The sequence below is a fragment of the Podarcis liolepis genome (assembly GCF_965112155.1).
Source record: "Podarcis liolepis genome assembly, chromosome: 18".
Lineage (NCBI taxonomy): Eukaryota > Metazoa > Chordata > Lepidosauria > Squamata > Lacertidae > Podarcis > Podarcis liolepis.
In genome coordinates, this window is record NC_139572.1 from 4702652 (window position 1) to 4724896 (window position 22245).

At 50.3% G+C, this 22245-nt stretch overlaps 1 protein-coding gene and 1 long non-coding RNA gene across 2 annotated transcripts; one reads left to right on the forward strand and one right to left on the reverse strand.

Annotated features, from left to right (window-relative positions):
- On the forward strand, positions 1-10050 carry LRRC25 (leucine rich repeat containing 25). The gene is made up of 3 exons (XM_083484117.1): positions 1-94; positions 1692-2528; positions 9434-10050. Exons 2-3 carry the CDS (start codon positions 1693-1695, stop codon positions 9576-9578), a joined length of 981 nt encoding a protein of 326 aa, XP_083340243.1. The 5' UTR covers positions 1-94; position 1692; the 3' UTR covers positions 9579-10050.
- Positions 10051-10158: 108 nt separating this feature from the next.
- On the reverse strand, positions 10159-12252 carry LOC310697617. The gene is made up of 2 exons (XR_014521102.1): positions 11354-12252; positions 10159-11321 (listed from the first exon to the last, which is right to left on the reverse strand). It is a non-coding gene; the product is annotated as an uncharacterized lncRNA (long non-coding RNA).
- Between the last annotated feature and the right edge of the window lie 9993 nt (positions 12253-22245).

Sequence of the window (22245 nt, forward strand, 5' to 3'; positions counted from 1 at the left end):
GAGGGAAGTTTAGCTTCTCCTTTTCCCCTCCCCACAAGCGATGTCAAGAGTCCCGAGGCAGAAGGCAGACGTCCGAGATCTCTGCAGGAAGCAGGTAGGGCTGGGCTGTTTTGGGGGTTGGTGGAGGGGGCGCTAAGCACAGAATTGAGGGCCTCTCTGCCCTGGAGGGAGGTGGGGGGGTGGTCAGTGCTGAAACTGTCAACATGTGAGCTGTTGAGTCAGGCCATTTGGGTCAGTGTTGTCGGCACGGACCGGCAACAGCTGTCCCGGGTTTCCCGGCTTGGCGGCGGTGGATGGGCATCGCCAGCCAAGACCTAGAGATGCCAGGATTCGAACCCAGGACCTCCCACGTGCAAAGGGTGAGCTGTGATCCTTCCCGTGAAGGCGTCCCAAGGCCCTAGTCCTCATGAGCCCGAATAACCACAGAATCATAGAATCGTACTCCAGCTTGCTGTAGGGCAGGAAACTCAGCTTAAAGCATCCGTGGCAGACGGCCGTCCGACGTCTGCTTAAAAACCTCCAAGGAAGGAGGGTCCTGGGTTCGAGTCCTGCCCTCCAGAGCAGGAGCAAACAAGCTTGCTCCCTCTTCCGTGTGACAGCCCTTGAGATGTTTGAAAAGGGCTCTCATATCTCCTCTTTGCCGGGAGAAACATACCAAGCTCCTTCAACTGTTCCTCATCAGGCTTGGTTTCCTGACCCTTGGCCGACCTCCTCTGCACGCTTTCCTGCTTGTCCGCACCCTTCTTAAAATGGGGCGCCCAGAACTGGACACAGTATTCCAGGTGTGGTCTGACCAAGGCATTATTATTATTATTATTATTATTATTATTATTATTATTATTATTTTATTTTTATTATTTTATTTATATCCCGCCCTCCCCATCCGAAGCCGGGCTCAGGGTGGCTAACAACAATCAAATAATCCAACATTCTAAAAACATTTCATTATAAAAATTAATTAAAATCAAATTGATGGCAACCATTAAGCAAAAATTCTGTGCAGATTGCCAGAGGAGGGAGTCAGGCTGCGCCCTGACCAGAGGCCTGGTGGAACAGCTCTGTTCTGCAAGCCCCACGGAAAGATGTCAAGTCCCACAGGGCCCTAGTCTCTTGTGGCAGAGCGTTCCACCACATTGGAGCCGCAGCTGAAAAAGCCCTGGCTCTGGTTGAGGCCAGCCTAACCTCTCTGTGTCCTGGGACCTTCAGGATGTTTTTATTTGAAGACCGTAAGTTCCTCTGTGGGACATACCAGGAGAGGTGGTCCCGTAGGTACGAGGGTCCCAGGCCGTATAGGGCTTTAAAGGTTAAAACCAGCACCTTAAACCTGATTCTGTACTCCACCGGGAGCCAGTGCAGCTGGTATAGTACCGGGTGGATGTGATCTCGCAGCGAAGACCCCATAAGGAGTCTCGCCACGGCATTCTGCACCCGCTGGAGTTTCTGGGTCAGTCTCAAGGGCAGCCCCACGTAGAGCGAGTTACAATAATCCAGTCTGGATTCTCTTGTGGTTGCTTCCAGCGCCACAACTCCATGATGCGCAGCTAAGATGTGTGAAGCGGGAACTGACCCAAATTGGCTCCACGCTTGGGCCCGATGGGAAGGGGTCTCCACTGCCAACGGGACCCCCTGCCAACTTTCCTTTCCCACATTCACTGCAGCCCCCTCCCCCTTTCCAAATTGTGTCTCCGCAGGATGTGGAGACTCCTGGCGACCGCCGTCTTCTGCCTCCTCGCCCGGCCCGCGTACCTCAACTGCCCTTTGCCCAACCAAACCCACCCCGCGGAGAATCTGGCCCGCTTCTTCCGGGACTCTGCGGATACGCTGGCACTCCCGGGCTGCGGAATCCCTGAAATCCCTGATGATGCCACTTTGGGGCCCCGGGTGGAAGAGCTAGACTTGTCTGGGAACGACCTCCGAAGCTTGCCGGACGGTTTCCTGAGCCGCGCCGCCAAGGTGAGAAAGCTCCGCCTGTCGGACATCGGCCTGAGGGAGCTGGCTCCCCAGTTCTTCGCCAATGCGTCCAGGCTGCAGGAGCTGTGGCTGGAAAAAAACGACCTCCACTGGGTGCCAACCGAAGCGTTCCCCGGCTGCCTGGAGAAACTCACCGTGGATTGCCAGTGCCCCGTGGCCGAGAGCGTCCTGTCCTATTGCCAAAACTGCTCCGGCGACACCGACTGCCAGTGCTTCACCTCGGAAGGCCAGGCCCGAAACGTGAGCGACTTCCACGCCCAGCAGTGCCAAGGCATGCCCGGTTCGCTCTATGCCGCCATTGTGGTGCCCATCGTAGCTGTGGTCCTCCTCGCCGGCCTCGCTTATTTCCTGATCCGGAGGAAGGGGGCGGCTGCCATCAGCTACAGCAAGAGGGGTTCCTCTGCCTCCGAGGGGGTTCACGGGCAGCCGCGGTACATTAGCCACACCGGTCCGCAGGGCGAAGACGGCCACGGCTGCCACGCCAACTACGAAAACATCGACCATGGGGCCGGAACAATGCAGGGCAAACGGCGGGCCAGCAAGCCGTCGACAAGCAGGTAAGCTTTTTATTTTAAAAATTTGTTTTACTTTTACCTTCTTGGTTCCTGAAAGCTTCAAGGAAGAATGGGGAATTTTTTATATACCGTATTTTTTTGCTCTATAAGACTCACTTTTTCCCTCCTAAAATGTAAGGGGAAACGTGTGTGCGTCTTATGGAGCGAATGCAGGCTGCGCAGCTATCCCAGAAGCCAGAACAGCAAGAGGGATTGCTGCTTTCACTGCGCAGCGATCCCTCTTGCTGTTCTGGCTTCTGAGATTCAGAAATTTTTTTTGCTTGTTTTCCTCCTCCAAAAACTAGGTGCGTCTTGTGGTCTGGTGCGTCTTATAGAGCAAAAAATACAGTATATACTCGCCAGAGTGGTGCATGCTCTAGTTATCTCTCGCTTGGACTACCGCAATGCGCTCTATGTGGGGCTACCTTTGAAGGTGACCCGGAAACTACAACTAATCCAGAATGCGGCAGCTAGACTGGTGACTGGGAGCGGCCACCGAGACCATATAACACTGGTCCTGAAAGATCTGCATTGGCTCCCAGTACGTTTCCGAGCACAATTCAAATTGTTGGTGCTGACCTTGAAAGCCGTAAACGGGCTCAGGCCACCTCCACCTCCATCGTTCTGCCAGGACACTGAGGTCCAGCTCCGAGGGCCTTCTGGCAGTTCCCTCGCTATGAGAAGCCAAGTTACAGGGAACCAGGCAGAGGGCCTTCTTGGTGGTGGCACCCGCCCTGTGGAACTTCCTCCCACCAGATGTCAAAGAGAAAAATAACTACCAAACTTTTAGAAGACAACTGAAGGCAGCCCTGTTTAGGGAAGCTTTTAATGTTTAATAGGTTATTGTATTTTAGTGTTTTGTTGGAAGCTGCCCAGAGTGGCTGGGGAAACCCAGCCAGATGGGCGGGGTATAAATAATATACTGCCTGCAACTGATTGTTTTCTGGAACTCTGCTTATGCTCTGCTAAGGTCTGGCTAAGGTCCTGCAACAGGTCAAAGCTGCAAAACACCAACAAAACATTAGCAGGATTTTAACATTTCTTGTAACGTAACAACCACTTTGGATAATACGGACAGGTACGAAACATAGATTATGAAATAATACGCAGTTGAAAAGACCCGTGGAAGGGTCTCGAGATTCAGACAAATCTCTCTATATGTATGCGCATCTGGTATTGTTATAAATTTTTATTTGAAAAACCAAATGAAAACGATTTCAAAAAATAAGTTAATTTATTGCTGAATGTTTCAATTTTGCAAACGTCACATAAAAACAGAAAACAGATGGCGATGGCGGGCTTAATGGCAAATTCAATATATTTTCAAAACTTTTTTTAAAAAAGCATTTTCGCAGCGTTTTTAATATGGGTCTAGAAGGGGGAGAAATGGAGGCAGTGAGAGATTTTACTTTCTTGGGTTCCATGATCACTGCAGATGGTGACAGCAGCCACAAAATTAAAAGACGCCTGCTTCTTGGGAGAAAAGCAATGACAAACCTAGACAGCACCTTAAAAAGCAGAGACATCACCTTGCCAACAAAGGTCCGTATAGTTCAAGCTATGGTTTTCCCAGTAGTGATGTATGGAAGTGAGAGCTGGACCATCAAGAAGGCTGATCGCTGAAGAATGGATGCTTTTGAATTCTGGTGCTGGAGGAGACTCTTGAGAGTCCCATGGACTGCAAGAAGATCAAAGCTCTCCATTCTGAAGGAAATCAGCCCTGAGTGCTCACTGGAAGGACAGATCCTGAAGCTGAGGCTCCAAGACTTTGGCCACCTCATCAGAAGAGAAGACTCCCTGGAAAAGACCCTGATGTTGGGAAAGATGGAGGGCACAAGGAGAAGGGGACGACAGAGGACGAGATGGTTGGACAGTGTTCTCGAAGCTACCAGCATGAGTCTGACCCAACTGCGGGAGGCAGTGGAAGACAGGAGTGCCTGGCGTGCTCTGGTCCAGGGGGTCACGAAGAGGCGGACACGACTAAACGACTAAACAACAACAAAGCTTCCACCTGGGAGGCCCCCAAGGTCACATCCGGGGGGGTTCGAATCTGGGGGGGGGCAGTGTCCTAGGGAACTGTCTCCCGCAACCTCCCTGGTTTTGTCTTGACTCACCTCCCAGGAACTTCTCCATTCCGGTCTAAAAACACGGCTTGCAAACTCGCCCATAGGTCTGGTTTTCCAAACTTGGGTCTCCAGCTTTTGCTGGAACTACAACTCCCATCATCCCTAGCTAGCAGGACCAGTGGTCAGGGATGATGGGAATTGTAGTCAGAATACTACCGGAGGGCCAAGTTTTGTGAGAACCTGATTTAGAAAGTGGAAGAGTGGTGTCAGCAGACTTTAACTCTGAAGCAGGAAGTCCAGACTTCCTCCAAAACACTTCCCTCCAGCCCAGAGGTCAACCGAAGAGAAAAGCCCAAATGCAAACTCTCCTAAAACGCTGACTCTTCAGCAATTTGGGCTGCGGCGCCTGCGGATGACTGGCTTTGCAGAAGAAGCTGAGGCCGAAACAAGATTTCGCTTGTGGTTTTTAAATGAGCGGCAGGGATCTCGTTCGTGCTCCTCGCCTCTTTGCGGAAAGGCAGAAGGCAGCTGTCTTCCAAAAGCAAGAAGCAAAAAAAAAGCAGCTGTCTTATTTTCACGGTGCGTCGCGGAGAGGCGGAACTCACCGCCACAGGAAACAAGGACGCCCGGCAACTCAGAGAGCTTTTAAAAAGGATCAGACCACATGCACGAAGGATCAAGGCTAAGCACAGTCACTAGCCACAGTTCCTCAGCTGCTGATGGCATGTGGGTCTTTCGAAATTTGGTATTCATTTTATAATGAATACAAAATATTTGTTTTTTCTTTCAAAATTTCGTATTCATTTTATAATGGCGCCTGCCCTGTGGAACGCCCTCCCACCAGATGTCAAAGAGAACAACAACTACCAGACTTTTAGAAGACATCTGAAGGCAGTCCCGTTTAGGGAAGCTTTTAATGTTTAATAGGTTATTGTATTTTCATGTTCTGTTGGAAGCCGCCCAGAGTGGCTGGGGAAACACAGCCAGATGGGCAGGGTATAAATAAAAAAAATTATTATTATTATTATTATTAACACATACAGAAAAACAAACAATACAAACAAATTCTCGTCTTATCCTTATTTTTTCTAAACATTGTTAAGTGAGCTTCCACAAGTCCCCCCTATATGATGTTCATTTTACCTCATCTTGGGCCTAATCCAGCTGCTCTTCTTAGTTTCATTTTGTTGTTATTTTTGTTGTTTAGTCGTGTCCGACTCTTCGTGACCCCCTGGACCAGAACACGCCAGGCCCTCCTGTCTTCCACTGCCACCCGCAGTTTGGTCAAACTCATGCTGGTAGCTTCAAGAACACTGTCCCACCATCTCGTCCTCCGTCGTCCCCTTCTCCTTGTGCCCTCCATCTCTCCCAACATCAGGGTCTTTTCCAGGGAGTCTTCTCTTCTCATGAGGTGGCCAAAGTCTTGGAGCCTCAGCTTCAGGGTCTGTCCTTCCAGTGAGCACTCAGGGCTGATTTCCTTCAGAATGGAGAGGTTTGATCTTCTTGCAGCCCATGGGACTCTTAAGAGTCTCCTCCAGCACCAGAATTCAAAAGCATCCATTCTTCGGCGATCAGCCTTCTTGATGGTCCAGCTCTCACTTCCATACATCACTACTGGGGAAACCATAGCTTGAACTATACGGACCTTTGTCGGCAAGGTGATGTCTCTGCTTTTTAAGATGCTGTCCAGGTTTTGTCATTGCTTTCCTCTCAAGAAGCAGGCGTAATGGAGCCTCTATGGAAGAGGCAGTCTACCTTAGAGTGGCAGAGAACAAGAGTGGGAGAAGTCAGTGGCTCCCACATCCTCGTGGGGCTTCTAGTTTAGGGCATCTGTGAGGACAAGGATGCAGGATCCAGCGGGTCTCTTTTTAGATCCCCCGCTTTCAGAATTTGCACCCGAATTTTGCAATGTGCGCTCCGCAACCCACCAGTGTGCCCCCTAAATAGCATATATTGTGGGGAGAGCAAGCAAAACGCATATATCCCTGAGAATATTACGCAGCCCATTAGAAGAAACTGCGAAAACGTGTACCTGCTAGCAGAACTGTTCGTCTACAGCAAAATGCGGGTGAATTTTCGTGATGATCTTTCGTTTCTTATTTTTTGAAAATTGCAGTAGAAACATCAGCGGATTGGGGAAATGAGAGGAATGAATAGAAAGCGAAACTGCTTGTAGAGGAATGTATTGAGAGGGAAAGCCACAGAGATGTTGAACGGCTGTCCGTTTTGGACGGGGCTAGGAGGTCACCCAAGGCTGTGCGTTGCGTAATCTGGTGGTGTCAGAAGTGGCGTAGGGGAACGAAACTCGGTCCGGAAAAAGCGGTGGTTCCGACCCCTGTCGCTGCCCCCAACAGAGCAAACCGAGGGGCGTCCATTGTGGTGGCAGAGAGTACCGTACTTTTCTCTCTATAAGACGCACCAGACCACAAGAGGCACCTAGTTTTTGGAGGAGGAAAACAAGAAAAAAGATATTCTGAATCTCAGAAGCCAGAACAGCAAGAGGGATCACTGCGCAGTGAAAGCAGCAATCCCTCTTGCTGTTCTGGCTTCTGGGATAGCTGTGTAGCCTGCATTCACTCCATAAGACGCGCACACATTTCCCCTTACTTTTTAGGAGGGAAAAAGTGAGTGTGACAGAGCAAAAAATACGGTAATTTTTCTTTCAAACGGTTAGCAATTCCAATTGTCGCTGAGTCACAGAGACTCTTGGATGTTGAGACAGGATCTTGCGAGCCGGGCGTTTGCGCGCACCCGTTCCAAAGGTGGCGGGAGAGTCACACGCCCATCCCGAGACAGCTCATGCTCTTAGCTAATTTCCGATGGGGCAACTTGCTCTCTCTGAGCTGACAGGAAAAGATGGGGGGGGTTGGGTGTGTGTGCAAATCAGCAGGGTGCAACGCAACCGCTTGTTCCAAGGAACCAGGAGGGGTGCCGCTCAGGGGCGGAGTGCTTACACGGCATGCAGAAGGCACAGGGTTCAAGCAGGTTGCCTCGAATTCCAGCAGCGACACTAAAATCAAGCACATTTCAGTTGCAGCACCTGTCATGTTCCACCTGAGGCTCAGCCTGACCATTGGGAAAAGACTTTCAGGCTGAGACCCTCCCTGCCCGTGGACGGTCTTGCCAGAGTGGTGCATGCTCTAGTTATCTCCCGCTTGGACTACTGCAACGCGCTCTACGTGGGGCTACCTTTGAAGGTGACTCAGAAACTGCAATTAATCCAGAATGCGGCAGCTAGACTGGTGACTGGGAGTGGTCGCCGGGACCATATAACACCGGTTCTGAGAGATCTGCATTGGCTCCCAGTATGTTTCCGAGCACAATTCAAAGTGTTGGTGCTGACCTTTAAAGCCCTAAACAACCTCGGTCCAGTATACCTGAAGGAGCGTCTCCACCCCCATCATTCTGCCCGGACGCTGAGATCCAGTGCTGAGGGCCTTCTGGCGGTTCCCTCGCTGCGAGAAGTGAGGTTACAGGGAACCAGGCAGAGGGCCTTTTCGGTAGTGGCCCCCACCCTGTGGAATGCCCCCCCTTCAGATGTGAAGGAAATAAGTAGCTATCTTATCTTTAAAAGACATCTGAAGGCAGCCCTGTTTAGGGAAGTTTTTAATAAACCACAGAGCCTAGGACTTGCCGATCAGAAGGTCGGCAGTTCGAATCCCCGCGACGGGGTGAGCTCCCATTGCTCAGTCCCTGCTACTGCCAACCTAGCAGTTCGAAAGCACGTCAAAGTGCAAGTAGATAAATAGGTACTGCTCCGGTGGGAAGGTAAACGACGTTTCCGTGCGCTGCTCTGGTTCGCCAGAAGCGGCTTAGTCATGCTGGCCACATGACCCGGAAGCTGTACGCCGGCTCCCTCGGCCAATAAAGCAAGATGAGCGCCGCAACGCCAGAGTCGGTCATGACTGGACCTAATGGTCAGGGGTTCCTTTACCTTTATCTTTAACTTCTTCCCAACAATGTCTGGGAAACTGAACTGGGGAAACTGAATTAGGTACCGGAGCGGTACCTATTTATCCACTTGCACTTTGACGTGCTTTTGAACTGCTAGGTTGGCAGGAGCAGGGACCGAGCAACGGGAGCTCACCCTGTCACTGCGGGGATTCGAACCACCGACCTTCTGATCGGCAAGCCCTAGGCTCTGTGGTTTAACCCACAGCGCCACCCGCGTCCCGCTGGGAAGAGGTTGCCCACAACCCCAAAAAACCTGGAGAGCTGCTGTCAGTCAGTGTGGACAGCTAGATAGGGCAAGGTCTTTCTGTTTGTGGTTGTGTCGAGAAGCGACAGAGCGCACCGCCGGGGCATGAAGTCAAACTGCTGCATTGGCAGGGGCGGTGACTATCTCGGGGTGCAAGCCCTGGCCGTGTGTCTGGAGGTCCTGGGCTTTCCAGAAGACAAAACCTCCCTCTCGGTCTCAAAGATGGGGTCCGAAGGAAAGCAGAGCAAGACGTTTGGCACTCGCTGGGCTGCAGAAGTTGCCGGAAGGAGGCGTACAAGGCGCCATCCAAGCGTCTTAGGGACTCCGCTCCAAATTTGTCTAGGACCACAGATATGGCCCCCCCAAGCACATTTTGGAGAAATGCCGTCCCAGAAATTGCGGCCAACTCCTTTGCAGAATTTCAGTTTCCCATGGACCCCCTTGTCTTTCCTATGGCTCCTTTGCTTGCCTGGGAGCCAAGGGAAGTTTGGGAGCCAAGGGAAGTTGGAACTCGCTCTGCAGCAAAGGACCATGCGATTCATTTAAAAACAAACACTTGAAGTAGAAGAAAGGAAGGCGGTGGCTTAGGGAGGGAGGCACAAAACCAAAACCCCACTCCTTTAATTTCTTCCTTTTGTCCACAGGATGAGCCCCGGCGCCCCCGATCCGGACGTCCCCCACGACGACCAGCCCGTCTATGCCAACACCCAGGATCTGTATTACAACTACACCGGGGGACCCTCCTCGGGAAACGCTGAGGAAGACGTTTATATTGTTCCTGATCAGTGACCCACATAAAACCCCACACCGGCTGGCTCCCCACCCCATTGCATCTGATGGTTTTATGGGAAGTGGTGTATTCAATGCTTCTCTGGTGGAACACGCCCTCCCCTTCAATTCCTTCCTTCCTTCCTTCCTTCCTTCCTTCCTTCCTTCCTTCCTTCTTCCCTCCCTTCCTTCCTTCCTTCCTTCCTTCCTTCCTTCCTTCCTTCTTCCCTTCCTTCCTTCCTTCCTTCCTTCCTTCCTTCCTTCTTCCCTTCCTTCCTCCCTCCCTCCCTTCCTTCCTTCCTTCTTCCCTTCCTTCCTTCCTTCCTTCCTTCCTTCCTTCCTTCCTTCTTCCCTTCCTTCCTTCCTTCCTTCCTTCCTTCCTTCCTTCTTCCCTTCCTTCCTTCCTTCCTTCCCTCCCTCCCTCCCTCCCTCCCTCCCTCCCTCCTTCCTTCCTTCCTTCCTTCCTTCCTTCCTTCCTTCCTTCCTTCCTTCCCTCCCACCTCCCTCCCTCCCCTCCCCCTTCCTTCCTTCCCTCCCCTCCCTTCCTTTTCATCTTACTCTTCCTTCCCTCCCTCCCTACTCCTCCCTCCCTCCCTCCTTGTCTTTCTTTCTTTCTTCCTTCCCACCTTTAAACAGAACCTTGGAATGGCAGCGTTGTAAGGGGACCCCCAGAGTCTTCTAGCCCACCCCCCTGCAATTCAGGTCTCCCTGACAGTTGGCCGTGCAACCTCTTTTTTTGAAAACCTCCAACAAGGAAGGAGCCCACAACCACCAGGAAGCGCTTTCTAACGCTTAAATCGGGATTCCTTCTCGAATCCGTTGCTTTGCATCCTGTGTGCGCAGTTCCCCTCTTTGGCCCACAGGGGGCAGCCTTCCCACGCTATCATGGGAACATCTCCGACATCGGAAGTGTAGGTCTCTGTAAGCGAAAGTGTCACGGAATCCTCGGATCGGGACCCCGAGGGCCATGTAGCGCAACCCTGTGCGGTGCTGCACGAAGCGCAACTCTGCACCTGCGCATTTCATGATGCGTTTGTGCTAGCGCATGGGCATCATTATTGAGGGGAAGTGCGTGGAGCAGGTCTCGGTGTTTCGATTTCTGGGAATGGAGTTGAGAGACGACCTAACCTGGGGAGAAAACAGCAAAGACCTGGTGAAGAGAGCACAGCAGAGGTTATATTTTCCGGAAAAATAATCTCTCAAAGGACCTGTTGATGGCATTTTACCATTGCACTGTGGAGAGTGTATTAACTTATGTTCTGTGTGTGTGGTTTGGGAGCTGCACGGTCAGGGGGAAAACAATGCTGTCCAGGGTTGTAAAGACTGCGGAGAGAATAATTGGGTGCACTCTTCCCACCTTGGATCAAATCTACGCTTCCAGGTGCCATAAGAAAGCTGCAGAGATAGCGCAGGATAGTGCGCACCCCGGAAATGATCTCTTTCAGCTTCTGCCTTCTGGAAGAAGGTACAGGGTTATAAAGGCCAGGACTAGCCGTCTGAGAAACAGTTTCTACGCAAATGCAATTCTGGTTTTAAACGCAGTGTAAGGTAGTCTCTATGGGAGTATATTTAATTATGGGGTATCAGAGTTTTTAGGGGGATAACCAGGCTGGGATAGCTGGGATTAGCAGGCTTGTTGGTTTTTGAATGTCTGATGTAGATTTTTTCAATTCCGTTGTTCTGTATGGGACAATGACAATAAAGATTATCGTGTCATATTGTATCGATGCTCACGAGCTCTGCAAAAGAAGCATACACACATCACTGTTCACACACACACACAAACAAAAAAACACCACTGTTCCCCAATGATGTGTTTTTCTTCTTGTTGTTGTTTAGTCATTTAGTCGTGTCCGACTCCTCCTGACCCCCTGGACCAGAGCACGCCAGGCACTCCTGTCTTCCACTGCCTCCCGCAGTTTGTCAAACTCATGTTCGTAGCTTTGAGAACACTGTCCCACCATCTCGTCCTCTGTCGTCCCCTTCTCCTTGTGCCCTCCATCTTTCCCAACATCAGGGTCTTTTCCAGGGAGTCTTCTCTTCTCATGAGGTGGCCAAAGTCTTGGAGCCTCAGCTTCAGGATCTGTCCTTCCAGTGAGCACTCAGGGCTGATTTCCTTCAGAATGGAGAGGTTGGATCTTCTTGCAGTCCATGGGACTCTCAAGAGTCTCCTCCAGCACCATAATTCAAAAGCATCCATTCTTTGGCGATCAGCCTTCTTTATGGTCCAGTTTTTCTTACTAGGGAACTAAAAGACTTGAGGGACCTGTTTCTCATGCAAAAGGCTGTAAATTTAGGCCAATTTTGGGGGTGGGTTTGACTTCACCCCTGGAGGTATACTCCATTGTCTCTCGAGACAAACGGAGGCCGACCGAAGCAGCTCTGTGTTGCCTGCCCAGCAAAATTCTCCTGCCCCACAACTCTGATGTCCCTGCAAAACTTGGGGAGCTTAAAGCAAAAAAAAAAAAAAAGACAGTATAAACAGTACAACGAGAATGATTGGAAGGCTCGTTTCGTCAGAAGTCTTTTTTATTTAAGTGTTTAATTAAGTATTAATTAGGAAGATTTAGTGTGTTTTTACGTACGTAAATTTGCTTTATTTTCTTTCTTTTTTCTGTATTTTCTTCTTAATCCTTTTTTCTTTAGTTTTCTTTTTGCAGTATGAGATTGTGAATTCTTTGCATAAGTGTGTAATTTAAATGGATAAAGATTATTTTTTAAAAATAAATAAATAAAGCGAAAGATGAGAAATCCCACATTCCTGACAACACTTTGCAAGAGATGAGCTGCTAAGCAGGAAGCCTTTGCAAGAGGTCAGCTGTTCCAGGATCTTTCTTTCTTTCTCACTCTTTTTTAGGGACGAGGGTGGCGCTGTGGGTTAAACCACAGAGCCTAGGACTTGCCGATCAGAAGGTCGGCGGTTCGAATCCCCACAATGACGGGGTGAGCTCCCGTTGCTCGGTCCCTGCTCCTGACAACCTAGCAGTTCAAAGGCACGTCAAAGTGCAAGTAGATAAATAGGTACCACTCCGGCGGGAAGGTAAACGGCATTTCCGTGCGCTGCTCTGGTTTCCCAGAAGCGGCTTAGTCATGCTGGCCACATGACCCGGAAGCTGTACGCCGGCTCCCTTGGCCAATAAAGCGAGATGAGCGCTGCAACCCCAGAGTCGGCCACGACTGGACCTAATGGTCAGGGGTCCCTTTACCTTTACCACTCTCTTTTGCAACACAAGTTATGAGTCAAAGGTACGAAACACCCTCATTCTCTCTCTGCCTCCTTTCGCCACTTGCCATAAAATCGTCCAGATTCCCAGCCAAGCTGGGGGATTCCTGATCGCACGGGAGTATAAACTGAACAAAACCTGGGCAGGAAATGAGGTTCATCAAACCATCGGGAAAGTGAGACATAGCAAATCATACGATGATCACACTTTATTTACTGGGCTATAGGAGTTCAAAGCAGTTCAAAGCTTAAGCAACACCCTGGTTTGGCGGCTGCTCCCCTTTTCTGGCCTTTGACAAGACAGAAGGACTGTTTTTGGGGGCGGGGCGGATGGGTGTGGGGGATTCCCTAGTCCTGAATGGGGTAACTGTGCCCCTGAAGGACCAGGTGCGCAGCCTGGGAGTCATTTTGGACTCACATCTGTCCATGGAGGTGCAGGTCAATTCTGTGTCCAGGGCGGCTGTCTACCAACTCCACCTGGTACGCAGGATGAGACCCTCCCTGCCCACGGACTGTCTCTCCAGAGTGGTGCATGCTCTGGTTATCTCCCGCTTGGACTACTGCAACGCGCTCTACGTGGGGCTACCTTTGAAGGTGACCCGGAAACTGCAACTAATCCAGAATGCAGCAGCTAGACTGGGGACTGGGAGTGGCCGCCGGGACCACATAACACCGGTTCTGAGAGATCTGCATTGGCTCCCAGGATGTTTCCGAGCACAATTCAAAGTGTTGGTGCTGACCTTGAAAGCCCTAAATGGCCCAGTAAACCTGAAGGAGCATCTCCACTCCCATTGGTTTACCCGGACACTGAGGTCCAGCTCCGAGGGCCTTATGGCAGTTCCCTCATTGCGAGAAGTGAGGTTACAGGGAACCAGGCAGAGGGCCTTCTAGGTAGTGGCACCCGCCCTGTGGAACACCCTCCCTTCAGATGTGAAGGAAATAAGCAGCTATCCTATCTTTAAAAGACATCTCTTTTCTCCTACGGATAGAAAACCTACTTAAGGATTCTAGATGGGCCCTTAAAGGTAAAGGGACCCCTGACCATTAGGTCCAGTCGTGACTGACTCTGGGGTTGCAGCGCTCATCTCGCTTTACTGGCCGAGGGAGCCGGCGTACAGCTTCCGGGTCATGTGGCCAGCATGACAGAGCCGCTTCTGGCGAACCAGAGCAGCGCACGGAAACGCCGTTTACCTTCCTGCTGGAGTGGTACCTATTTATCTACTTGCACTTTGACGCGCTTTCGAACTGCTAGGCTGGCAGGAGCAGGGACCGAGCAACGGGAGCTCACCCCGTCATTGCGTGGATTCGAACCACCAACCTTCTAATCGGCAAGCCCTAGGCTCTGTGGTTTAACCCACAGCACCACCCTCGTCCCTTAGACGGGCTCTTAGATACTCCATAAGGGAAAGGGAGCAGTGTTTTTCTCATAATAAATAAAGCAGGAATGCTGTCTCTCACCCTCAAATGCACATGGTCAAAACAAGACTCGGCGGAATGGCACCTGAAGAATAGGGTGTGTACGGCGGGGCTCACACAACAGGTGTCTCTCACCTGGCCTGCCGGAGGCAACATTCCACCCCTTCCCCAAATATGAGAAGCAGTCAGACACGGCCCCTATTTATCTTCCCATCACAGGCTCAGTTCCTAGAAATCCAGGGTGCCTACAGGGTGTTTATTTCTGCAGAAACACCCTCCAGCGATCTCTGCCCTGCTGAACCTTATAATTTCTTGCAGGTGGGGCAGAGGGCATTCTTCCCCGGCCCTTGAGCGGTTTGGAGAAAAACAAACCGGGGCGATGGGTTCGGAGTGTCCGTTTTTCCCCGAGACCCCTTGGAAAGGCAGGGCTGTGTGGCACAGTGGTTAGAGCAACTGCTTTGCAGGCAGGCAGACCACCCCGAGATAGCATCTCTGGGTCAGACCGCTGCTGCCAGTCCATGCTAGGCAATTTAAATTGGATTCATGAGGACTAGAATTCTGATTTATCGTTTGGTAAAGAAGGGACGCGGGTGGCGCTGTGGGTTAAACCACAGAGCTTAGTACTTGCCGATCAGAAGGTTGGCGGTTTGAATCCCCGCGACGACGGGGTGAGCTCCTGCTGTTCGGTCCCTGCTCCTGCCAACCTAGCAGTTCGAAAGCACACCAGTGCAAGACAATAAATAGGTACCGCTCCGGCGGGAAGGTAAACGGCATTTCCGTGCGCTGCTCTAGTTTGCCAGAAGCGGCTTAGTCCTGCTGGCCACATGACCCGGAAGCTGTACGCCGGCTCCCTCGGCCAATAAAGCGAGATGAGCGCTGCAACCCCAGAGTCGGCCACGACTGGACCTAATGGTCAGGGGTCCCTTTACCTTTACCTTATATAATAGAATAATGATACCATTCAAATTGTAGGAAGAAGCCAATCTACCCTGGTTTCCTATCTCCCCCTACTGAAGCCCAATTGCTTGCCTGTTCACACAAAACCATGGTTTGGCTAGCATTTTGTGTGTGCCACGGCTGCGGTTTGCCTATAGCACGCAATGTAATTAAAACTCAACTTCTTTAAAGGAGGGGAGGTGTTTTTTCAGGTAATAAAGGCATCTTTTAACTCAGGCTTCATCAGCCGGTGAAATGGAAATTTCCAGTTGTTTAACCAGTTTTCTGGCTTCCTCAAAGTGCAATTGAGGAGGTTTCTGGTCTTCGAAGAACCTCTCCAAGGTTATCAGTCGCTTGACGTCGAAAGATTCCTCAGGTAAATGTCTCTGCTTTGGCTGTTGAGGTACAAGCTACCACAGTTCCCTAACACAGAGGTTCAAGCCAGGTTCAAAGGCTTTGTGTTTTATGTTGCAAAACTGCACCGTGGTCTTTGGACAAAAAGTGACGTGCCAATTTAATTCGCTCGCAAACAAACGAATTCTGGCTCCGACGAGCAGCTCCTCTAGACCAGCACCTTGTTCTCTCAATAGCCAACCGGGTGCCCCCGAGGGGAAACTGCCTCCATATTGACTAGGAACTTGAGTGCGCCATCCCACTGCCAGTCACCAGGGCTCGGCGTGGGATGATCTCCAGAGATGATCCCTGATCCCTTCCAGCTAAACATCCCAGCTGGCTGTTTCACTGAGTCAGAGACCAAGGAGCGTCTTCACAAATGCCACCTTTGCCCTTCCCCTCCTGAGCCCCACTCAACTTCCGGGCACAATTTTCTCGCCTGCTGAGCTCAAGGGGTCAGAAAACTCGAGGTTAGGAGGAAGGTTCAGGGAAGCAAAGGTGTTTTTGCAAGAGCGAACCTGGGGAGGGGGGATGGAGAGGCGTGGGAACTGTTTATGATAAAGCAAGGGCAGCGGTCAGCAAACTTACTGCGCCTCAGGCCGGTGTCTCCAGCGCCGATCGCACGGTGGGCCGGAGGGTGGGAGAGCGCATGCCAATATGTGTGCACACATGCTATTTCCGGTGCACTTCCGGGTCGGAGGAGCACTGGAAATAGCTTGTGCGCATCTGCACGGGCCTGCTCTGACCCAGATGTGCACCGGAAATAAGCTTTTGTTGTTGTTTAGTCGTGTCCGACTCTTGGTGACCCCCTGGACCAGAGCACGCCAGGCACTCCTGTCTTCCACTGCATCCCACAGTTTGGTCAAACTCATGCTGGTAGCTTCGAGAACATTGTCCCACCATCTCGTCCTCTGTCGTCCCCTTCTCCTTGTGCCCTCCATCTTTCCCAACATCAGGGTCTTTTCCAGGGAGTCTTCTCTTCTCATGAGGTGGCCAAAGTCTTGGAGCCTCAGCTTCAGGATCTGTCCTTCCAGTGAGCACTCAGGGCTGATTTCCTTCAGATTGGATCGGTTTGATCTTCTTGCAGTCCATGGGACTCTCAAGAGTCTCCTCCAGCACCATAATTCAAAAGCATCAATTCTTTGGGCTAAACCACAGAGCCTAGGACTTGCCGATCAGAAGGTCAGCGGTTCGAATCCCCGCAACGGGGTGAGCTCCCGTTGCTCGGTCCCTGCTCCTGCCAACCTAGCAGTTCGAAAGCATGTCAAAGTGCAAGTAGATCAATAGGTACCGCTCCGGCGGGAAGGTAAACGGCGTTTCCGTGCGCTGCTCTGGTTCGCCAGAAGCGGCTTAGTCATGCTGGCCACATGACCCGGAAGCTGTACGCCGGCTCCCTCGGCCAATTAAAGCGAGATGAGCGCCGCAACCCCAGAGCCAGTCACGACTGGACCTAATGGTCAGGTGTCATGGGGAGATAGGAAACCAGGGGAGATTGGCTTATTTCTACAATTTGAATGATATCACTATTCTATTATATATTCTCTACTAACTATTAGCCTACATGTTGTGTTTGTATTGCTGTAAGAGGGGAGATAGGGGATACAGTGGTACCTCGGGTTAAGAACTTAATTTGTTCCGGAGGTCCGTTCTTAACCTGAAACTGTTCTTAACCTGAAGCACCACTTTAGCTAATGGGGCCTCCTGCTGCTGCCGCGCCGCCGAAGCATGATTTCTGTTCTCATCTTGAAGCAAAGTTCTTAACCCGAGGTACTATTTCTGAGTTAGCGGAGTCTGTAACTTGAAGCGTATGTAGCCCGAGGAACCACTGTATTTTGGTCCTTCTCTGGTCATTGTGCTGCTGAACCAAGCCATGGTCTGGTCAAAGGTGTTATCGAAACCAGACATTTTGTCAACTGATTGGCAGTTTTTATTACATCCATGGGTAAAAATGAAAATGAGAGGAGGTCTCACATTGCGAAACTTTCCAGCTCACTGTCTATCGACTTTATACAAATAGGAGTCTGGGATAAGACGTTCTCTTTTTTTTTTGGCAAAGGTGTTTTGTTTTTAAAATTCATTTTGCAGAGAGGAACTGTCAGGGAACTGACATCGGAGGGAGAGGCGAAGGGGAGGCTCCCAGATGATGCTGGCGAAGGACCCAGCAGCAGGGGGAGAAACAGCTCAGTAGAGGGGGAAGCCAATCAGCGCAACACCAGGGATAAAGGGAGGCAGACGGGGGAATTGGAGAGAGGGCTCCAGGACTCTTCACTGGACCTCAGTGAGGAGAGCCCAGGTCCTCCGCTACCCACGCCTTCCCTGCGCAGAAGACTCCCGCGCAGTGAGAGGAGGAGGAGACTGGGTGTCAAACAACTTTTATGCTGGAAGAGGTTCAAGAAACGCCCACTGACGGATTCTGCCAGTGACTGAGGCAGCCACGATGAGAAGGGGCTGTGCAGTCAGAAAGGTTTAACAAGGCAAATTAACCGAGAAAGGCACCAGCTTACTCACGAGTAACTCATATCTATCACAGGAACCGTTGCGACAACAGATGGACATTAGAAGGTGGAAAACAAAACTATAAAACACTGTGGGAGTCCCCATTGCACCGAGGTTAAAATAACAAAGTCCAAGACTATCGGCGTTATCTGATTATCAAGTTCAATGCCAGATTCACCAGGCGTAGGTGGCCTTGAGAATGATGCCTCTGCTGTGGTGTGTACGAAATAAAGCGCGTCTGAAGACTCTAGCCCTCAGCCAAATCTCAAATTATGTGTCATTTTCTTCATATTCCTGATACCAAGCGCCCAGAGTCGGATTCTGGGCTGTTTTCCGCTGAGTGGCAAGTCCTACTTGAGTTGCCAAGGTCATATAGAAGACCAAGTACTTGCGATATTCGGTTACTAATTTGTTTGTATTGCCTAAATACCGGTTCCCTTTTAACTCTTGTGATTCTACTACAGTGGTATACCTCGGGTTACATACGCTTCAGGTTACACATGCTTCAGGTTACAGACTCTGCTAACCCAGAAATAGTGCTTCAGGTTAAGAACTTTGCTTTAGGATGAGAACAGAAATCGTGCTCCGGCGGCGCAGTGGCAGCAGCAGAAGGCCCCATTAGCTAAAGTGGTGCTTCAGGTTAAGAACAGTTTCAGGTTAAGTATGGACCTCCGGAACAAATTGAGTACTTAACGTGAGGTACCACTGTATTCTGTTCTATGATTCCAATAATCCAGATTCGGAGAAAACAACATGGACCATAAATCCCGGGCCAGAGGGCGCCAGTTCTGGTATCTGAGGGGGTCTCAGAGATGAGGGTGGGCAATACAGATGCTGATATTTATTTATTTCGCAAATGTATACACTGCTCGAGTGTGGAAACACACACACACACACACAAAACACCCTGAAAACAGTTAACAAAAAAAGAATATAAAATAAGAGAGAGAGAGAGAGATGAGAAGAAGAACTACGTATGCCATCTCAAGCTCCTTGGGGAATAGATAGCCATGTGCTATAACCACAGACTTAGAACCATATACCGTAATAATAATAATAATAATAATAATAATAATAATAATAATAATAATAATAATAATAATTTATTATTTATACCCCGCCCATCTGGCTGGGTTTCCCCAGCCACTCTGGGCAGCTTCCAACCGAATATTAAAAACAATACAGCGTCAGACATTAAAAACTTCCCTAAACAGGGCCGCCTTCAGTTGTCTTTTAAAAGTAAAATACCATATTTTTCGTTCTATAAGACGCACCAGACCACAAGACACACCTAGTTTTTGGAGGAGGAAAACAAGAAAAAAAATATTCTGAATCTCAGAAGCCAGAACAGCAGGGAAAGCAGCAATCCCTCTTGCTGTTCTGGCTTCTGGGATAGCTGTGCAGCCTGCATTCGCTCCATAAGACGCACACACATTTCCCCTTACTTTTTAGGAGGGGAAAAGTGAGTCTAATAGAGCAAAAAATACGGTAGCTGTTTATTGCCTTGACATCTGCTGGGAGGGCGTTCCACAGGGCGGGTGCCACTACCGAGAAGGCCCTCTGCCTGGTTCCCTGTAACCTCACTTCTCGCAGGGAGGGAACTGCCAGAAGGCCCTCGGCGCTGGACCTCAGTGTCTGGGCGGAACAATGGGGTGGAGACGCTTCTTCAGGTCTACTGGACCGAGGCCATTTAGGGCTTTAAAGGTCAGCACCAACACTTTGAACTGTTCTCGGAAACGCACTGGGAGCCAATGAAGACCTTTCAGGACCGGTGTTCTATAGTCTTGGCGGCCGCTCCCAGTCACCTGTCTAGCTAGAATTGCAGAGTTGGAAGGGACTCCCTGCAAGGCACGGATCTTTCACCCAATGTGGGGTTCGAACCCACAAACCTGAGATTTAAGCTTCGCCCCTTAACTGCTTCAGGAGCAATCAGATGCCATCCCTCCATCTCTGCAACACAGGGCGCTGCTCATTTAATTTCCCTTTTTGTTTCGTCGGTCTACCTTGCAGGGGCGTTGTGCCGGGCGGATTAAATGGGGAAGAACCGTGTACAGCAAATTCAAGCTACTTCGGAGTGTGTGTGGGGGGGGAGTGGGGTGTATAACGCAATAAATAAGAGACAAACTAAAATGAGAAATTTTTGTGTGCAATTGCTAAGTGAGATGGGGAGAACGCGATCCCTGGTTCCTCGTAACAGCCTGGCAACTCAGCTCCAGAAAGGAAATCGGAGGGGGAAAGCTCCCGTTTAAAGGTTCAGGATGAGGCCGTTTGCCTTGCCTTCTGGGCTGGCATTCCGGCAGACTACAGCCTCTTTGCTGGGCTGGCTGTGAGCCCAGAGTTTATGCCCGTCGCTGATAGCCTCAAGGCCAGGGAGAGACACAGAGAGCTTATTCCAAGGCCGCCAACGCGGCAAAGGCTTCAGAGAACCCTTTGCAGAGGATGAGCAAATGAACTTGGAACCGTAGAAAGGGAGAGCTGGAAGGGAACCCAAGGGTCATCCAGACCAACCCCTCCCCGCTGCAACGTTGACGCTGCTATTCCTCCCGGCAGCCACAAAATTAAAAGACGCCTGCTTCTTGGGAGAAAAGCAATGACAAACCTAGACAGCATCTGAAAAAGCAGAGACATCACCTTGCCAACAAAGGTCTGTATGGTTAAAGCTATGGTTTTCCCAGTAGTGATGTATGGAAGTGAGAGCTGGACCATAAAGAAGGCTGATCGCCGAAGAATGGATTCTTTTGAATTCTGGTGCTGGGGGAGACTCTTGAAAGTCCCATGGACTGCAAAAAGATCAAACCTCTCCATTCTGAAGGAAGTCAGCCCTGAGTGCTCACTGGAAGGACAGATCCTGAAGCTGAGGCTCCAAGACTTTGGCCTCCTCATGAGAAGAGAAGACTCCCTGGAAAAGACCCTGATGTTGGGAAAGATGGAGGGCACAAGGAGAAGGGGACGACAGAGGACGAGATGGTGGGACAGTGTTCTCGAAGCGACTAGCATGAGTTTGACCAAACTGCGGGAGGCAGTGGAAGACAGAAGAGTCGGTCACGATTGGACCTAAAGGTCAGGGGTCCCTTTACCTTTACTAAGTGTGATGGACCAATGTGCTAAGTTGGTTTAAGGCGGCTTCCCACGCCCCTCTTCAAACCAGACCTGGTAATTACAATTATAAGGGACCCTTAAGGCAACAGGCCATTGATTGGGGAAAGCTTCGCAGGCAGAATGTCCCAGGATTCGAATTTAGGGCCCCCAAAACGAAAATATGTCTAGGAAAACAGAATCACTGCTATCCAGAGGAGGAAAAACCCTGGCTGGATGGATCAATGGAAAGGACCCCTGGACGGTTAAGTCCGGTCGTGGACGACTCTGGGGTTGCGGCGCTCATCTCGCTTTCAAGCCGAGGGAGCCGGTGTTTGTCCACAGACGGCTTTCCGGTTTGTGTGTACCAATCTGTCAACTCCAGTTTCTCCCTCCCTCCCTTCGTAAGTGTATGCATATATTTATACAGTGGTACCTCGGGTTAAGTACTTAATTCGTTCCGGAGGTCTGTTCTTAACCTGAAACTCTTCTTAACCTGAAGCACCACTTTAGCTAATGGGGCCTCCCGCTGCTGCCGTGCCGCCGGAGCACGATTTCTGTTCTCATCCTGAAGCAAAGTTCTTAACCTAAAGCACTATTTCTTGGTTTGTGGAGTGTGTAACCTGAAGCATATGTAACCCGAGGTACCACTGTATACGGAATAGCTTTTACGTTACCACTAATCGTTTCGAACCGTTTCCTTATTCCGGATGTTTTCACTGCGAAAGTCCTTTGAGATATTCCAGTGGGGAGAGATTCGCAATAAATAAACCTTTCTGGTGTGGGCGGTCATAAGTCCTCCTGACTGAGATAGCTCAGTTGGTACACGGTGAGACTTTTAATCTCACGGTTGCGAGTTCGAGTCCCGCGTTGGGCAAAAGGCTCCTAAATTGCAGGGCGTTGGACCACAATTCTATGATACTTCCAAGATTCCCCAGGATTCTGTAGAAGAAATTCAGAACAGCTGGATGAAACATTAGAAATCTCCAATGGATTTGGGGACAGATTTGGGTTGGGTGTTCTCTGTGTTGGGTACAAGATAGTGGAAAGGCTCTTTGAAGCCCTTAATCTTTACCTTTGGAATGAAGAACATAGACAAGACCTATTTGGAGAATTTTTTATTGCTATTTTCATTACTCCCCACCCGTC